The sequence below is a fragment of the Tauraco erythrolophus genome, chromosome 10, assembly GCF_009769465.1.
Source record: "Tauraco erythrolophus isolate bTauEry1 chromosome 10, bTauEry1.pri, whole genome shotgun sequence".
NCBI lineage: Eukaryota > Metazoa > Chordata > Aves > Musophagiformes > Musophagidae > Tauraco > Tauraco erythrolophus.
Window position 1 is genome coordinate 17,038,593 of NC_141474.1, and position 17,061 is coordinate 17,055,653.

General features: G+C 36.1%; 1 protein-coding gene across 2 annotated transcripts in view; it reads right to left on the reverse strand.

The window, feature by feature from the left end:
* Positions 1-3,400: 3,400 nt before the first annotated feature.
* Positions 3,401-17,061, reverse strand: part of RPAP2 (RNA polymerase II associated protein 2) — a 42,276-nt gene continuing 28,615 nt past the window's right edge. The window contains exons 12-13 of one of the 2 annotated variants that reach the window (XM_086617501.1): positions 4,607-4,756; positions 3,401-4,006 (exon numbers count right to left, since the gene is read on the reverse strand). In XM_086617501.1, the coding sequence (XP_086473627.1) occupies position 4,006; positions 4,607-4,756 (151 nt within the window). In that variant the 3' untranslated portion in view covers positions 3,401-4,005. Of the gene's footprint in view, positions 4,007-4,606; positions 4,757-15,779; positions 15,827-17,061 lie in introns of those variants that run through there. The other variant, XM_086617502.1, reaches the window with a different exon arrangement.

Genomic DNA, 17,061 nt, shown 5'->3' on the forward strand with positions numbered 1-17,061 from the left:
AGAACCTAAATTTAAGAGCATCATTTCTCTCTGAAGTAAATGGAGACAGGCAGGTACCTAAGGTTGGATGACTAAATTTAGAAGGTGTGAATACCGCTTTCCTCTTCTCTCTTCCTTTAACTCTGATGTGTTAGTCTTTTTCTCTCCAGCAGTAAAAGGTCAGCTGAGACTTTGATGTCCAGCTAAGCTGCTCATCCCTTCTTGCATTTTGTAGAGTCCAGATTCTCTCAAATTAGAGAGGGAAGGGTAGGACATGCAGGTTCAACACCAAGATACACAGGACTGTTATTTCCCCCCTAAAACCACACTAGATGCCTCAAACTACTTACTAAGACAGAAAAGTGAAAATAGAGGTGAATCTTTTAATGTGTTGTGTGGACACAGCCTTTGAGACCCCAGATGTATCTTGTGTATGTACTATGCTCTTTGTTGCTCCCTGCATCACTCTTTAAACACACAGCAGATGTAACTTTCCAGTCCTGGGTTTAGACAGCAGCACAACCATGTCAATTATGCTGCTCTAGATTAACTAAGGCACTTTTTTCTTTTGATAGTCTTCAGCAAAACAAATCTAGCTCTCTTCTGCTTGTTGTAATGTAGAATTTTGCATTACTACCTGTAAGCATAACATGGTTTGCAAACTTTACAAAGATGCGGGGTAATATCTTTGAATACCTGATAATTTACAGGTTATGTTATGACTTGCTCACTTTCCTGAAATAGTCACTATCAAGAAAATCACTTTGAATCCCCTTTTTCCCTCCAAAACCCAAGAAAAATCAGCAAGCTTGGTCTGTGGGCACAAAAAAAAAAAATCAAACAGCAGCAGCGAAGGACTCTGCACTAGGAAATTCAGTATTACAGAGTGCAGTACTTAACGCTGACAGTATTTACAGGACTGTGAACTGTACTTTGGTGTGAAAATAGACACAAAAGCTCTTCCTCCATCCTCTATGGCCAGCACAAAGACTGCTTTGAATAACTTTGAACATTTTTTCTCTGTATATGTAGTTTTATTAACACTGTTCTCTCCCTGCGATTACTTCATTACATCTACAGAAACCTTGGTAAGAAATCGATATGTGCATTATGCAGCTATGTGTCACACATTCTTCCTTTGCTGCTGAGAAGCTACAACAGCGTGAAGCAGGCTTTGCTCTAAGCTTTAAACTACAGTGTTCTATTCTTTACTATATGTTGTATAAATCAGAAAAAAAAAAAGACCATAAAAGTCTGGTTTCCCCCTGCTATTAAAAGAAACAACTCATACCATATTTGCCCTGCTACACATCCACTGCCAGACAGGCCTGGATGCTTTACACGGTCATGGCAATGGACTTCTATCACTTTATGATCCTTACGTTCTATGCAGCTGATGGTTTTACCAAGCTCACGCCCCTTTCATAGTGCTGTTCAGAAATTGAGGCTTATGTCCCATCTACCCTAAGCCCCAGATCCATAATGTCCCTACACACCTGCAGCTCACAAGTCAGTCACTAAAATTCAAAGTATCTGAGATCAGGCTCAAACCCACCACTGAACCGAGTGTCAACTGTTCTCATCCACTCAACTAGCATAGTCAGGAAAAACAGTAAGCACAGCAGCAAGGCCACAAGGAAACAATCTGCCTGCAAACATAACCAAAATGAGAGGAGAGAGGAGAGGATAGTGAGCTGAGAGAGTAAAGTCTGTTAAAGGACAGATAGTTATGGCAGAAATCAGCTTTAAGCTCATAAATGAGGTCTAGATCTGAATATTTCTAAGCAGTTAAGCTGTTACAAACATGCTCAGAAGAAACTACATAGATGAACTTAATTTTTGGTGCTTGAGTTCCGTTCTTTGTACAACCAGTTAAGGCTGATAGTATAAAAGATAATTCTGAGATGACTCCACAGCCTTTCTCCTACGCAAAAAGTAATGGGTATACATATACTTTCTTCGTTTATTTACATGTGTTTTACTCATTTCTAAGGGAGATGAAATCGTTAAAGGTAAGTGAAGAATATCTCTTCAAGGCATTTCCAGTGTATTATAGAAGTCTGTCTTCTGGACAGGTGAAGAAAGTCACAGAAGGAGGATGGTTATTCCGTTCACTTAGGCAAGGAAAAGAATGAGTGAGCTTACTACGCAGCAGCCAAGAAGGAGATGCAAAAATCCTAGAAGCTTACTTCTTTCGACATGCTAAGGCAGATAGTAAAAGCAGCTACAGTGAACCCTGACAGAGAGGTCTTTGGGCCTGTGACCTATTCACTCTTATTACAAGGTCATATGTTTCCTACACAGTAAGTGCTGAAGACCAAGCCTAAAAATAACTAAGAAAAAAAAATAATCACACCACTAAACTGACAGGAAGTGTAAAAACTTTCAAATGAGAGCCATTGAACCTGACGAAACACAGTCATGTTCCTAGTATGATATACATCTGTAATGCCTTCCAGGAGTACTCAGTACAGCAGCATTGTCACGGGGTAGTTGTAATCTTTGTGGCCCAAGGTAAACATACATGGAACAAAACAATGGCTTGCTCAGAATCTACAGTGAAGTACTAGCTAAAAATAGAAATATTTAACTTCCAAAATCAGAAGCAGATAGATATAAATTCAAGGTTTAAGTTTTGTTCAGAGTATCACACCTATTACTCAGTCTTCTACAAGCTGATCTTTTGTTGAGGTCTTGTCCCTTCTTTGCATACGTATCAAGTAAAAGTTTTCCATCATGGTACAAAACCAATGTACCTTCTCTCCTGGTTACAGTGTGCATTCTTACGAATTTGACATCAGACATGCTCTGATTACGATGGGTATTTTTTTCCTATTGCATACTTAGAAAAATACATAGCTTTAACTCTGTATTAAATGTTTTCCTCATTCTAAAGCATTGCTTTTACAAGTTATACTGAGCATAACTTCCCATTACACAGTAAGCTAGGAAAAGTCAAGCATCACCTAAATAAACTCTACCTCACAACGAAGCTTCCAGGAAAAAGCTCCATTGGCTTCTATCTGTCAGGAGACAATCAACATGTTTATCCTGATTATCATGAAAGAACTACACAGCAATAAACTAACTAAGTGCAGAGTTTCCTTCTCGTGTCCAATTACAGAAACAAAACAAAGGAATAAACTCTGTTTTTTTAAAGAGAGTTGCAGTGTAGCAGCCCTGGTAAGTCTTGCTTCAGCCTTAACTAGTGCTGGCACTGGGGGCAGACTAAGCACTGTCAGTCACAACTTTCTTCTCAAGCCTCTCAAAGGACAGTGTCCCATGAACTGAGAACTGTGCAATAAACCATGTTATGGAATCATTAAGAATTACTAGTGAATCAGTTTTAAATTGCAATTAGTGACAGAATCAAGTCTAAACAACAGAACTCTTTCAATGAAATGACTACTGAAAGGTGAACATTAAGTTTTTAGTTATTAAAATATATTTTAAAGACCAAATTAGTAACAACTAGAGGCTGTTTAAAAATAACTTTTACACAATTTCAAAGACCACCCCTTTTCTTAGAAGTAGCGGGTTAAACAGGCTATAGATCAGACATCTTTGTGTACTGTTGTCACCATTCTTAAAGATACTCCCAACCCATTGGGTCAACTGGAAAAAACGTCAGTAGCAGTGTTCTTAACACACAGGATAATATGCTGCTTTTTTTTTTTTTTTCCTCTTTCCCAATTTGCCTGTAGGCAAATTTTGGCTGAAAATTTCTAAAGCAAGAAAAAACCAAACCAATCAAAATTCCTTTTTACTGCTCTTAAATAGACAGTTTTTAAATGATCCACATTTTAACTAGTCTTCATGCACACCTTGAGCAACTGCTGTTACAGTCAGCTTCTCTGACTCAACTTCAAAAGTCCTATTCGTAGGAAGGAAATGAATAAAGCAGAAGTGCGAGTAGTACAATTAATACTAAATTTCACTTTAAAAAAGTTCCAACAATTGAAGGTGTTCTTTTGTTCTCTGTGTGACTCTTTCAGATGGTAGGAGATGTTCAGATGATCACCTTATTCTGTGGGGAACAAAGGAGTGAGATCAGTAATGTTAATACACTAATTACCTAATTAAATACTATAATGCCATATTCATTGAATCAGTTGAATATGATCAGCATAAATAAGGTATTTGGTCTTAAATTTTTCAGCCTACTCAGAGTGCAAAATGTAATCTCAGTATTATGCAAAAAATACGTGGCTTTTAGCTCAATTTTATATCCCAAAGACTGAACATAGCAATTTCGTTTTAATAATAAAAAACCCTGCTGAGACATAGCCCATTGTAGCTACAAAGAATTTTTTTTTTTGTAAATGGTAGTAGAAACTTGAGTAAGAATTCCTCCCAAATTGCAGTAAACCAACTATATATAAACCAACTATATATTCTCAAAAGATTAAAGTGATAAGTAAGCTGGTATTTACTGTAAGTGACAAAATGATGACACTCATTTCCATACCATACGTATTTTTTCACCTTAAAACGTACTTGACACATTCTCTACTCTGGCCGATACGATCTGTAGTTACTGTGCATACGTACAAAATGCTGAATATTAAAATTGTTGTTAACTGTTGCTTAGTTCTATGACATGCAAAATAGCTTAAAATGGACTGACCATTCAAGTATGCAATCCTTTCCAAATATTCTTGTTAAACTTTCCAGATCTTCATTTGTGAAATGCAATTGTTCCAGCAACGTAGTCAGGAACTGTGTGTACACTGGGCTTGTCTGAATATTCTTGAAGAGTGGAGTAATTTGTGACAATCTGGTGAAAAAAGCCCCACAAGATATTTGATACAGAAAAGTGACTTTTCAGCCTCAGATGTAAAAAAAGCAAAGCTTGTGAATTCAAAGAACTGCACTGAACAAAGGCAGTTTATAACGTCACACTTGATTCATTATAGTACATGAGAGTGTATGTATTATATACAAAATACGTACCAAAATATGAATTTTTATTAAGACGTAGTGAAACGAAAAAAATCTAATTAGAAAAAAATGAGCTAAGTTTGTATGCCTCAGTTGTATACTGATTTTATATAATGTAGACAAACAAAATTCAAAACCAAGTGCAAAATGTTATATGATTACGCAATAAAAAGGAAAGATACCAGTCATTATCTTCCTCTTTACCAAAAGCCCCCAAACATTCATACTGTAAAAGTTGTATAGTTCTTTGTATGAATAAATATAAAAGAGCTATAAAATTCTATCTTAAAGTAACCAAGAAGAATATTTTAACTACAAATATAACAGGGCTCCATGACAGAAGTTGTACTTAATTGGTAAGTCACACACTGTCAACTCCATAAAGACATTCAAGAGAGACATTCTCCCCCCATTCTGTATGCCATAAAACACACAGTATGTCCAAATAGCAAATGCATTTTGCTTTAAGCCGAGATTTCTCCAAACACATAGAACCCTCTCACAGAGGCATTCTGGATTACTATTAATTGATGCACACGGGCACAGGAGACATCAATTAATTCTCAAACTGAGGAGCAATTCAATTTCTTAGTTTTGACAATCTGGACCTTAGGGCAGTTTAAATTATACTTCTTACACACTGAACTGTTTAAAAAATAGGCTTTAAGAAAGCCAGACAAAACTAGAACAAAGCTAATTTAATCTTGAGAAGTTTTTATACAGGATACTAAACTTCAGTTTAATGCTGATACTACAGCAAAGATTTGCTATAGTGAAACTATTTTCTGTTTTGGTAACAAAATTAAGTTCTTGAAGTCACAAAGTGCCTGCAGCCTTAGAGTGCTTAAGAAAAATAAGAAAATTAAAGCTGGGGGGGGGGTGCTATAAGAAAAAGGAAATTATATTCTGAATTCAGCTCATGAGGTTCAGCTTTAAAATTCAAACAATACTTGGCCTTTCAAAATTTGCTATTCAGCAACAACATTTTACAGAAAATCTTCCATTTGGGCCTGATTTTCTGAACTGCTGAGTAGATGGAGTTTATCCAGTTTCCACTGATTTTAAAAATTACAATGAATGGAAGCCGAACGTAGTCACCAACTAGGAGAATAAATATACATGAGAACAGACAATGGAAATAAACAGGGCATTAGCACACATCTCCTAAGAGAATGTTATTTGTAATCTCAAATTATGGAAACTGCAAAGCACACGTTTCTATATATTGCATTTAGTTCCAGAATCAAGAAGAGCAGCCAGCGGAAGGCGTAATTTTCAAAAGATCCAAACCCAAACATGCATAGTGCTGCTGCTAAAATGCATGCCTCAGTTTGGAAGGAGCTATCACCACACAGATCATCTACATATATAATATCTGTATGGAGATGAGGTGAAAAGTTGAGCTAACACTCACTTCTTAAGTACAAATATTAAAAAAAAATCTTTCATAAAAAAAATCTTTCATAAACAAAATCAAGTATTAAAGCTTCTGTTGAATAAGTAACTTCAACACCAAATGTTACTGATGAGATCACTTAAGAAGAACTCATATCCCAGCAACAGTTACTTGAATACTGTATTTAGATAAACAGTGTCATTGATACCATATAGGAAAGAGGTCATTTTAGGATAGGTTGGTGAAACGATGTACTTTTAACAAGAAACTCAAGGTACTCTACAGTTTCTTAAAAACTTCTCAGCTCAGAAAGCCTTTAAGTGAGTAACAACGGAGATCACTCTCCCTGCAGTCATTATCTTCACTTGAAGAAAGCTGCATGTAATAGAATCTTTAAATTAAGCAAAAAATAGTGATAGAACACAAACAAAGGATCTTGCAAACATAGTAAGTAGAGTCCCTTAATACAAAAGATTTTTTTTTTTAAATTTTATAATAAATAGGCTTTTAATGAGTTAAATTACCTTATATTTCTTTTTGGATTCCATTTCAGTATATATATTTAGCTAAATATTTCAACTATCAAACACTGACACTTGGTGAGAAGGACTTTAAGAGATGCTCAAAGTAAGGACATGGTGTGGAAAGAAACAAAATTCTGCATAAATTCTGCTATGTAAACCTTCCCACAAAAGTGAAGTATTCACAGTTGGATTTGTGATTTTTGGACTGAGGCCACCAGGTTTTCTAATGTACTTCATGACAGACAGGACTGAGTTGTTTCTTTCCTGGTGAGCAATATAGCAGTTACTATTTAAAGTGGTAAAAACACGAGTGCCTCTGCCCAGGGCTGACAACCTGCAGGCTGATTTTTTGCATTATGACGCTTTATCAGCAGGGGAGCAGAGGAAGTGCTGATAGAGGATCAGAGTGACCATTTCAGCGTGTCAGTCTGGAGACAAGGATAGTGGGAGAAAGACCCAGAGATGCGTTACTACTAGCCTTCAATTCGCCCTTCTCAGGATTCAATAGGTTATACATGAAAAGAGACTGTGGCACAAACAGCCATGATTTCCTGAGTGCTGATGCCAGGCAGCTGTAATATTGCAAACACTCTCTTGGCAATGTTGTAGATTTACATGCATTTTTTTTAGCTGAATTTTCTTCCTCCTGCCTTGGGCTTTAAGAGGGCCTTTAATAAGGAAGTTATCTTTCAAAAAGAGCAGAAAACTTATGCAGTTTTAAATAATATTCTAAAACTAAAATCTTTATATCATGAAGCTCACATGTTAAGCAGTCTTTTTTTTAAAAAAAAAAAAAATTAATCTTTTTTTTTGGAACTGCAGTCTCTGATATTACATAGTTTCATGAATGACAAACACATCCTAACTATCAGACCCTGTTTAAGACACTCTGTTTAAAGAGTAGCTATTATAGCTCACACTAAGAAAGAAAAAAGTATTGCTATTGTCAGAGAAATTGCCAGCCATTAAATATTGACAAAGTTAAAAAAAAGACGTGGATCCAGCTGTGGATCAATTTTTTTCCTCACCTGAACTTTGTTTAAAAACTAATTAAGCTACTAATTATCTGATAAGTAGGAGACTAAATAAAAAGTAATTTCAGAGAGGCATGTGTAAGTTTCTAGCAATTAGTTAAAAATTGCGTCTAGATGGACAACCTTAAACATTTATGAATATATGTACAAACACTTTAATCTTGGAAAACTGTGTCCTTTTGGCATTTAAATGATGCTTTAACTTGTCATTTGAAAAGCAGTTATCATCAAGTACTTTTCTACTTTTAAGTGGCTGTTGGAACAGAAGCAGAAGCTTTTGTCTGCAAAAGGAGCAAGCACAAGTCGCTAGTTTGCACTGAGTGGTAAGTACCATGCTCTAAGTAACACAGGTCCAATGTATATTCAAGGTACTGCATGACAGAGATTCAGGGCTGTGCTCTCATCCTTGCACGAAATGCTAACTGTGTGAAACCATAATTGTATGCAAGTAAGGCAGAAGAGTATTTGGACTCAATATCTTCAAGTCACTGAAAACTGCAATGACCCTTTCTCTGAAGAAACTATCATGACTAATTCAATTTAATGATATAAATCCTTGATTTCATTCAAGGATCATGGAGTTGTCTCGAAACTCTGCAGCATCTTCAAAAGATGTAGAATATAAACAGGAAATAGGATACTTGGGACTACAATAATAACAACTGGCTACTGCAACAATGAAAAGAAAACATAAATTCTGCTTTTCTGTTACTTCTTTCACATGTTGCAACATTAAAGTGAACAAACTTTTGTAAGTAAAGTCAAATAAAAGTAAGAAAAGCTAAAGGACTAAGTAATTTTAAAACAATCCCTTACAGAAGCACACAAACAAAAATGTTACTGTCCGAAGGGCTTACCTTCAGCACACCCGCTAAAAGGAAACATTCAGCTCAGTTAATGGAAAAGCAGCACAGAATGTATCAGACCTCATGAAACAGCGTCGTTTCCTGCACACCCACTTACACCATACGGCGAACAGGTCTTGTAAAGTTTAAAAAGTGTTAAAGATGTCAACTACATCTGATTGACAAAATTCGTATTTGCTGGCTGTTCCACATATGTTACATGTTGCAGAAAAAAAAAAAGTGAAATTCATGTGCAGACCAAGCTATTATTATCAAGCTATTAAGTGACATCTGGCTACCGCAAAATGGTTACATAGTTTCAGTGCATCAACTCAAGACTCAAGCTTTCTCTGAATTAATCAACCTACAAAAACATTTGACAAGTATATTTAGGAGTTTAGACTAAATTAAAATATTTTAGAAAGTCAGTCATATAATATGGAATAAATTTCATTAATTGATATAGCAGTGTGTGCAACTCATTCTCGGATCTATGCATACTTAATCAAGACAGCTGAATACAGTCAGAAAAGATGACGGCGGAGTAGTATTTTTATGTAATTAAAAGCACTAACTGACACTTCCTATCCAAAGCTGTGAATATCCTTTCTAAAAAAACCTAATTGTACAGTACCATCTTCCCCTCAGATAATGGACCTCAGGAAAATCTTTCTGGACTTTTCATGGAAGACTCGTTCTGTGACCCCCTTTGAAAAAAGTTAATTTTTCAAAGCCACTACTGTAATATCAGCCAGTTACAGCTCTCTGAAGTAGATGCCTGAAAACAAGGGTAAGAACACAACCACCTAAGAGTTAGGTTCCTTTCCATTCCCCCAAATTGGTCACTTAAATTACACAAAAAGTGAGTGCACATAAATTTACCCAATATCATGCAAGGCACTTGTATACTCATGAAGAAAAAGCCATATGCTTATTCTAAAAAAGATAATAATAAGCTCCTCCTAGAAAATGGTAAGTATGCTGGTCTTCCTAACTTTTTCTACTGGCAGAAGCTTAAAAAAATAAAAGCCACTGATTGTGGCAGAAGCCATGGATCTGAAACAACCTATTTCAGTCCCTTATCTTGTTTGGCACGCTTGGAACTTGAACAAGAACAGAATTCTAAACCAGAATGATGGAACACGCAAGCACCACCTGTCCTTCCATAGAAGCTTTGGAAAATAGTATGTAAACACTTTTGCCACTTATAGGCATTTGAGCACTGTGAATAAGCGTAACATAATCATCACAACATAAAAGTTTTTTTCTTTTTAATTCTCTTAGTCTCATTCTACTTTTTGTTTTAGGCACTTAAGACTTGATTTTTAAGACCACCATAACCGGGATGACTGATAACTATTCTTCTATCAGAATGACAGAGTTGCACTAATGATCATTAAAGTTTCTTGAACACTCATTTCAGAACATGGAAATGAAGCAAGAGCTGGCAGCAACTAGAGGCAGCACTTTTGTTTTTCCTTCCCAACAAAAACGTAGACACAGACTACCGCATATGTGCTACAGGGAGGGTGCCAACAAGGCTCTGATTGAGGCGCCATCAATAGACTCTTGCTAAGGGTCCCCATCTGCGAAGAAGTCCAGTGCATTTTTTGCTGGCTTTGGACAGTCACAAACTGGACTAGGGCTATGAGTGATCTAGTCCTCTCATCCCACAAGCCTTTTAGCTAAAGGTCTGGTAACAGGCACTATGTAAGCTTAACAAAGAGTGCAAGTGCATACCTGCCTCTAGCATCACTCTGGGTGAATTAACAGCTATTAAAGGTTCTGAGAGATCAATCAGCCATTTCAGTAATATGCCATTAGCACTACACTAAGGCATATTTGCTCCATTGCTATGACATAAAGTCATGTCACATTGTTAACAAGGATTGATTTAGGAGAAACAGTGCTAAAAAACGTGAAGAAATGTAACTACGCAGGAGACGCTCTGTGGTGTGCCATTGATCATTACCTGCCAACGACTACAATAAAGCATAAAAAGAACTCCATCTCAATACAAAAATCCTTTATACTAAAATTCTTCCAGGGTATTGCCAATATTCAGACACAAACGAAAAATATTTTAATGGAAACTCTACACCAAAGTTGTGTTGCTGGGATTTGGCAAGGACTGGTTAGCGATCCAGTGCTCTTTGTGTGTGTGTGACCAAACAGCCCTGAAAGCAGGGCATCTTATTGAAGTCTAAGTCTTTAATTCAAAAGCGGGGAATACCACCATCGTGTGGGTCACAGATAATGGAAATTAATTGGAATCCTTTCAAATTTCCATTCAAACTCACACTTGCAAGAGTATTACGAGCCAATTCTGGATTTGGAAAAACGAAGTCATGAATTTAGGACAGCCTGTCTTTATGAATAATTTAATTGGTACTTAGAAGAATTAAGTTACAAGGCCATAAACCCACAAGATTTCCATCTTTCCCCCCTCCACATATTTTTTTTGTAAACATCTGGGACAGTATTACCTAAATATCAACTGCTTATGAGATTTACAAGGAGTATTAACATACTCTACTCTGCTCTGTACCTACCATTTTGAGTTGAAATCATAAGGGACATAATCTCTGATTGCTTCTACAAGGTGTAAAGCATCGGAACAGTACTGCATGGATCAAAACAAGCCGTCTGAAGCAATGTCAGTTGGCAAGTGGTAAGAGAGGGATTGTTTTTCAAACTGACCCTGTGAAAAGGTGCTCCACCGAGGAGCCCAGAACAAGCCCTTCTGCACTAGACAGGTGGACAGCCAAGCTGAGGTATTGTACCACTTCTTGGACCAAAGGTGGGTTATAGGACAGTACCAAAGAAGATGTCATTACTTAAGACAGGAGCCCCTAAAGTTGTTTCAGTAATACAAGGTACTTTAATTTCATCAGCAGTCCAAGACTCCTTCAGCAGCTGACTACAGTAAGTTTCCTACTTTTTGCATTGCTAGTAGAAGAGATAGCACAAAACCTCATCCACAGATTGAAATAAACTTTGAGCACATTTATAAAAACTAAACATCAGTATGACTGCAGGTCATTGTCAGTAACAATTCACTAATTAGTGTTAAAAATCCTCTAGAAATACACAAAGCCATGCTGAATGCATGAATGGGGACACCATGCCACTATAATGTGTTCTACTGCATCAACATACAAGGACTGTTTCTATCTTTTTTTTAATACTTCAAATATATTTGCACTACTTTTGTGTTACAGATTTGATGGGATTAGCAATGCAATAAAAATGTTATTAACCAGAAATGCCACTCTTAATATAGCATTTTTATAGAATACAGTCTTAGATTCCATTTTAGTTATGTTCCTATGAAGGAAGCATCCAACACAACCGATCAAACAAAAGTAATTGTTTTGGTTAAGACAAATGGCTAGGCTGAGTCAATATAACAAATGTGACAGATAAGCAATAAAACTGATTGAAATAGATGTGCATTGCAGCCCATAGACCATCTGCCTGTACATACAACTGGACTGTCGGCAACGTATCAATCATGTAATAAGAGTGCTTCAGTTGATGGGGTGAACTGAAACACTTGCCACACTTATCCATCTCACGAACTCCTACCAAAAGGTGCTCAGATATTTCGGCAGAATAAGTCAAAGCATCCCTGTAATTCTGAATGTTGTTCACAATATACTGACTGCTTGCTTAACTGGAGGCAGAGTTCCTCCCTTACCAATACATCACTGGATACAGTACGCTTGTCTAGGGACAGCAATTTTGTTAGTAAAGCATCTTAAATCACAGCAGGGATTTCCACAGACCTTAAAGCATAATGTATCCATCAGGCAAAAGTTAGTATTGGACAAAAGCTGATCTGAAGCACAATGTGAGTGTAGCTGTAAGTTAAAGATGCCACACCACAAAGCATAAAAAAATTATAACCTTTGGTACAAAATTGTTACACAATCATACTGTTTTAAACATACACTCAGAAATTAGAAAACATTACAGCCTCAACTTATGTAATTTAGCTGTTGCACTCACATTTCAGTTAAAAAAGCCCACTTGTTTTTTATAACTTTAGTTTGAGCATGATTTTAAAAGCTCAACGTTTTAAAAAAAGCCTTAAAAGCAAAAGACTGTCTCTAGAGTGAACCTTTTCCATTAGAACACATTAATATTTGACAGACAACCTTGAACTGGAAGCATCTAACTTACAAACAAGATGCAGAAATATTTAAACATATCTCTAGAATTAAGTCTTCTTTTAAATGAAATGATACTAGCACTGGAAAAAAAAGTAATTATGATCAGTGTCATTTGCAACTCTGAAATTAAAGCAACCTCTAATTTGGGGCCCTTTGTTAGCTTATCCTATCAGTCAAAGAGGTCAGTCAATATTCAGGGGCAGTTTTCTTTAACTTCCCCTAATTTATTCCTATATTCTATTTTCTTAATGAAAGATAAAACACTCTAAAGCCCACAGTGTTGAAAGATAACAACTGACAGAAATAAACAGGCAAGTTTCTTACTGAGGGAAAAAGCTGCTTCTAGTCTAGTTTTAAATATAGCCTGAAAATCCTATTCTCATCATAAAGACAAGAATTTTGTAGTGCAATTTATGTTTTATTCATTATTTAACTTCCTTTCATTATTGTGTACTGACTTGTCCACAGAAGCCAGCACTGACACTTTAATCCTCTGATGGCAACAGAAACTAAATTATTAATAGTTGAAAATTTTTGTCCACTACATTTAAATCAATGCTACAAACACTGATTCGAAATCAACAACTGGAATTCCTACACAATCCAAGTATACGGCAAACTTTAGGTTTATTCAAAGGTTAACTTTGTTAATTGTTTCCACTACCTTCATTTTTTCCTATGCAGCTTCTACAAGTCTGTTCAAGAAAAATGTTCTCTTTGATACATGTTTATGTATATACTTACGCAAAGCACATATTTTTCTTCTTTTAGAGTTCACCTTCCACACACGCTTTTTATATAGTTGGTGTCCAGGCATAAGTCAACTTCCATTCCCTTTTAATGGGGCCAAAACTTCACTTGTGGTGCAGCCGGATGGATACAACTAACAGTAAGAGGAAAGCATACCTACAGTAACAACGGTTTATCTAACCATTTGATAAAAGTGCTTACTAACAACTGAAAAGAGACAATGGAATTTTTTCTTTTTTTTTCTTTTTCTTTCTTTCTTTCTTTCCCTGAATAAGTTATTTGTATCCAAATAGGCAACTGGCAATTCAGAAAACAATCCGAGGTGCACCCAAAGCTGTACCAGCCCAAACACCGCTGCTCTCTAGGAGGTGGTCAGGGAGCTGGGTCAGGCCCTTGGGACCAGGCTGCACAGCAGCGTTCCCTCACGTCTTGGAGGCTGAGTGAACATTTGCGAAATACTTTGCTGGTTCTACTCTAACACCCATATGAGAGTTCATTTTTGGTTTTTCTGTTAAGCTGCGTATGGAAATTTTTTGAAAGGTTTGTAGCTACCTTCTCAGGTATGGAAACTGTTTATTTAAAATGCGTTTAATAAAATGCAAATGTTCTGTATCTTTGTATTTTTTTTAACCTAACAAACAAACTATTTGCATGAATAGCAGGAGGTATTGTTTACGCCACTTTTTTCCTCTCCCCTGAAGTTAAGGATCACTCCATCAGCTGCCAGCTGTTATTTATAACAGCCAGCTGTGTAACTTCAAAGATCATGCAATGGAAAGACTTTCATGTAATGTTGCAGTGATATAATAAGATAAAGAAAAGGAAAAAAACCTCAGGTAAATTCAGACTGTCCTCAAAATGTTAACCTCCGTAAGACAGATGACCTTTCACTTGTAATGAAGGACAAATAAAGCACTTTCTTATACATAAAAAAAATTCTGTCTACATCATTAGGTCAGTAATTAATTTTACAGGCAAAGTAAAAGTCTAATGCAAAGGAACACCCAAAATAAGTCTGAAAATACATAATGTGTACAAACAAACTATGGTAAGACATTTCATCAGATGGTGTAATGATTTATATAGCCATTTAGTGCTATATGTGTCAGTTCTGTACATAATATACATTATATAATTAATTATATAATACAATTCTTCTCAGAAAGTAATTACAAAATAGCATTTCTCGCTCTTCCCATATTTCAGTTCCCTGTGAGCGACCAGTAGCACATAAACGAGAGCAACAATTTCTATTCAGCTGAGAGAAAATTTCCAAGTCTATTGCTTTGTACAATTATTTAAACCTTTACAATGCAAGCATCAACAGTGCTTCTCTCACACAGTATCACTGCTGTAACGTTCCTTCTGAGAAAGTTTCCTGACCTTATATATACACACATAAAATGAAGTCAATTCCCTCGGCAATTGTCCAGGAAAAGAACTGCACATTTCAGAACATTCAGCAGGTGGAAAATCATGTCACATTCTCTGCAAGCATTTGCTAGCATTATGCTGCTCCTGTAATACTAAGAAGTTGGCTTGGGATCAGAGTTTTTAACCCAGGCGTAGCCTGTCTAATGAGAAAGAAGATGGCCACTACTCTGGAAATACTTTGATGTTACAATGCCAGTGACAAAAATTCAGGGATCCATTACTCCTTTAAAGCTATAGTAAGAATATGCATTGGTTCTATTTGTCTCCTGTTATAGTGGTATTTAGGAACTCTATTTTCAAACATTTATTTTAAAATGCCTGCCAAGACTGCCATCAACACAAATATATAGGTCTGGCAAAAAACAATTACTTGGGCAATCATATGCAAATCAGAGTTTCCAGATTTCTTTAACAGTGGATTAGGAAAACCTCTAGCCAGACGACTAAGAAGCACCAAAACCAGCTCAACGACATCTATGGTTTCTTAACCAGAGTACTCTTCATATGGAGTTTAGCTGGATCAGAAACCTGTGTTTCACCAGTTTGTATTAATAGCTAGAACTGCAGGATGATTTTTTAAAAATCAAACGCAGTATGGTACCCACCTCTACATCACCATATTCCAAGTTATTACTACAACATTAGTTCACAGACATGAAGCATCAGAACTTCTATAATACTGTGCCATTTAAAGCACTTACATTCATACAGGGATTTGTTCCAAAAGGTCTCAGTTTAGCTTACTTATCTGCAAAAAACCAAGGCAGAAAAAGAGTTCACAATATAAACCCAGAAGAAATCACTATCAGCAGTTTCTCTCTAACAAATCTAAGTTTCTTAGGTACACATTTCAAGGACAAGCCTTGTTTAAAGAGCTCCATTTATTTGAAGTCAGTTTCCTGCTAACCAGCTGACATACCAAAGGTACTTCTCAATTCTACCATTTGTTCCCATTTTCCCCTCATTTTTAACTTAGTCAAAATTTTGAATTTAATAAATTAAAAATTATTTTAAAATCGATCCTTTCATCCTTTTCAGTCTTCCGTTCCTTACTTTTTATGTTCCACAAAGTTTTCCTGTGACATCTCTCCAATACTGGAATCTATGCCATTGAAGCCTTTGGGTTACTTAGCTATATGAAATTAAGCACAGGTATGAGTGTTTGTAAGATTAAAAAATGCTAAGATGTAAGCTTTTGAGAGCATGAACCTTTTAAGTACTTTGTAATATAAACACTGTTGTGTAAATTATTGTGCATATACAGTGGGACAATTTAATATCTAAAATATGCCTTTATATACAAATCTGGTACATTTTATCAATTAAACATTGTTTCATATACATCCATTTTTGCAATTGCTGTACTTTTTTGCTGCCACATAGTGGTAATCTATTCCTATCAATTCATTATCTTGGTGATATGCTAAAACAATTTTCAATAAAGATTAAATAAAATATACCGTCTAGCAGTTAAAACAGCTACAATGCAATATGCTTAGGTAAATAATTTGTCAATACCTGACTTTATAAAATGTACTCCCCTGTACTCAGTTACTATGGAAACAACGACCATAAAATTGATCATAGTTTAGTTTCACAACTTTCTACCATTGTAACTTGATTATCTGCCTTTCAGTCCAACATGCAGGTCAAACACCTGGAACAATGCAGCTGAGTAAAGAGACATGCTGGGAATAGACTTGCTTCCACTGTGTCCAAATTTTTTTTCTTCAGAAGTTAAACATAAGGACCTCAATATTTTTCTACTTGCATTTCCCAGTTGTGAAAACAAATGCAAGTGCAGTTTTGGACCTCTCAAAATGAGATTCTTAAGCACCTCTTCCCAGGCATGCCAGCTCACAGCAGGTTTAGAACAAAACAAAACCAAACCCCAAACCCTCTTCCTGTTTAATTATTTCCAGATCACTGCCTTGATGATCTCCACTAAATCACTTTTCTACTCCTAATCTCAATTTTACCATC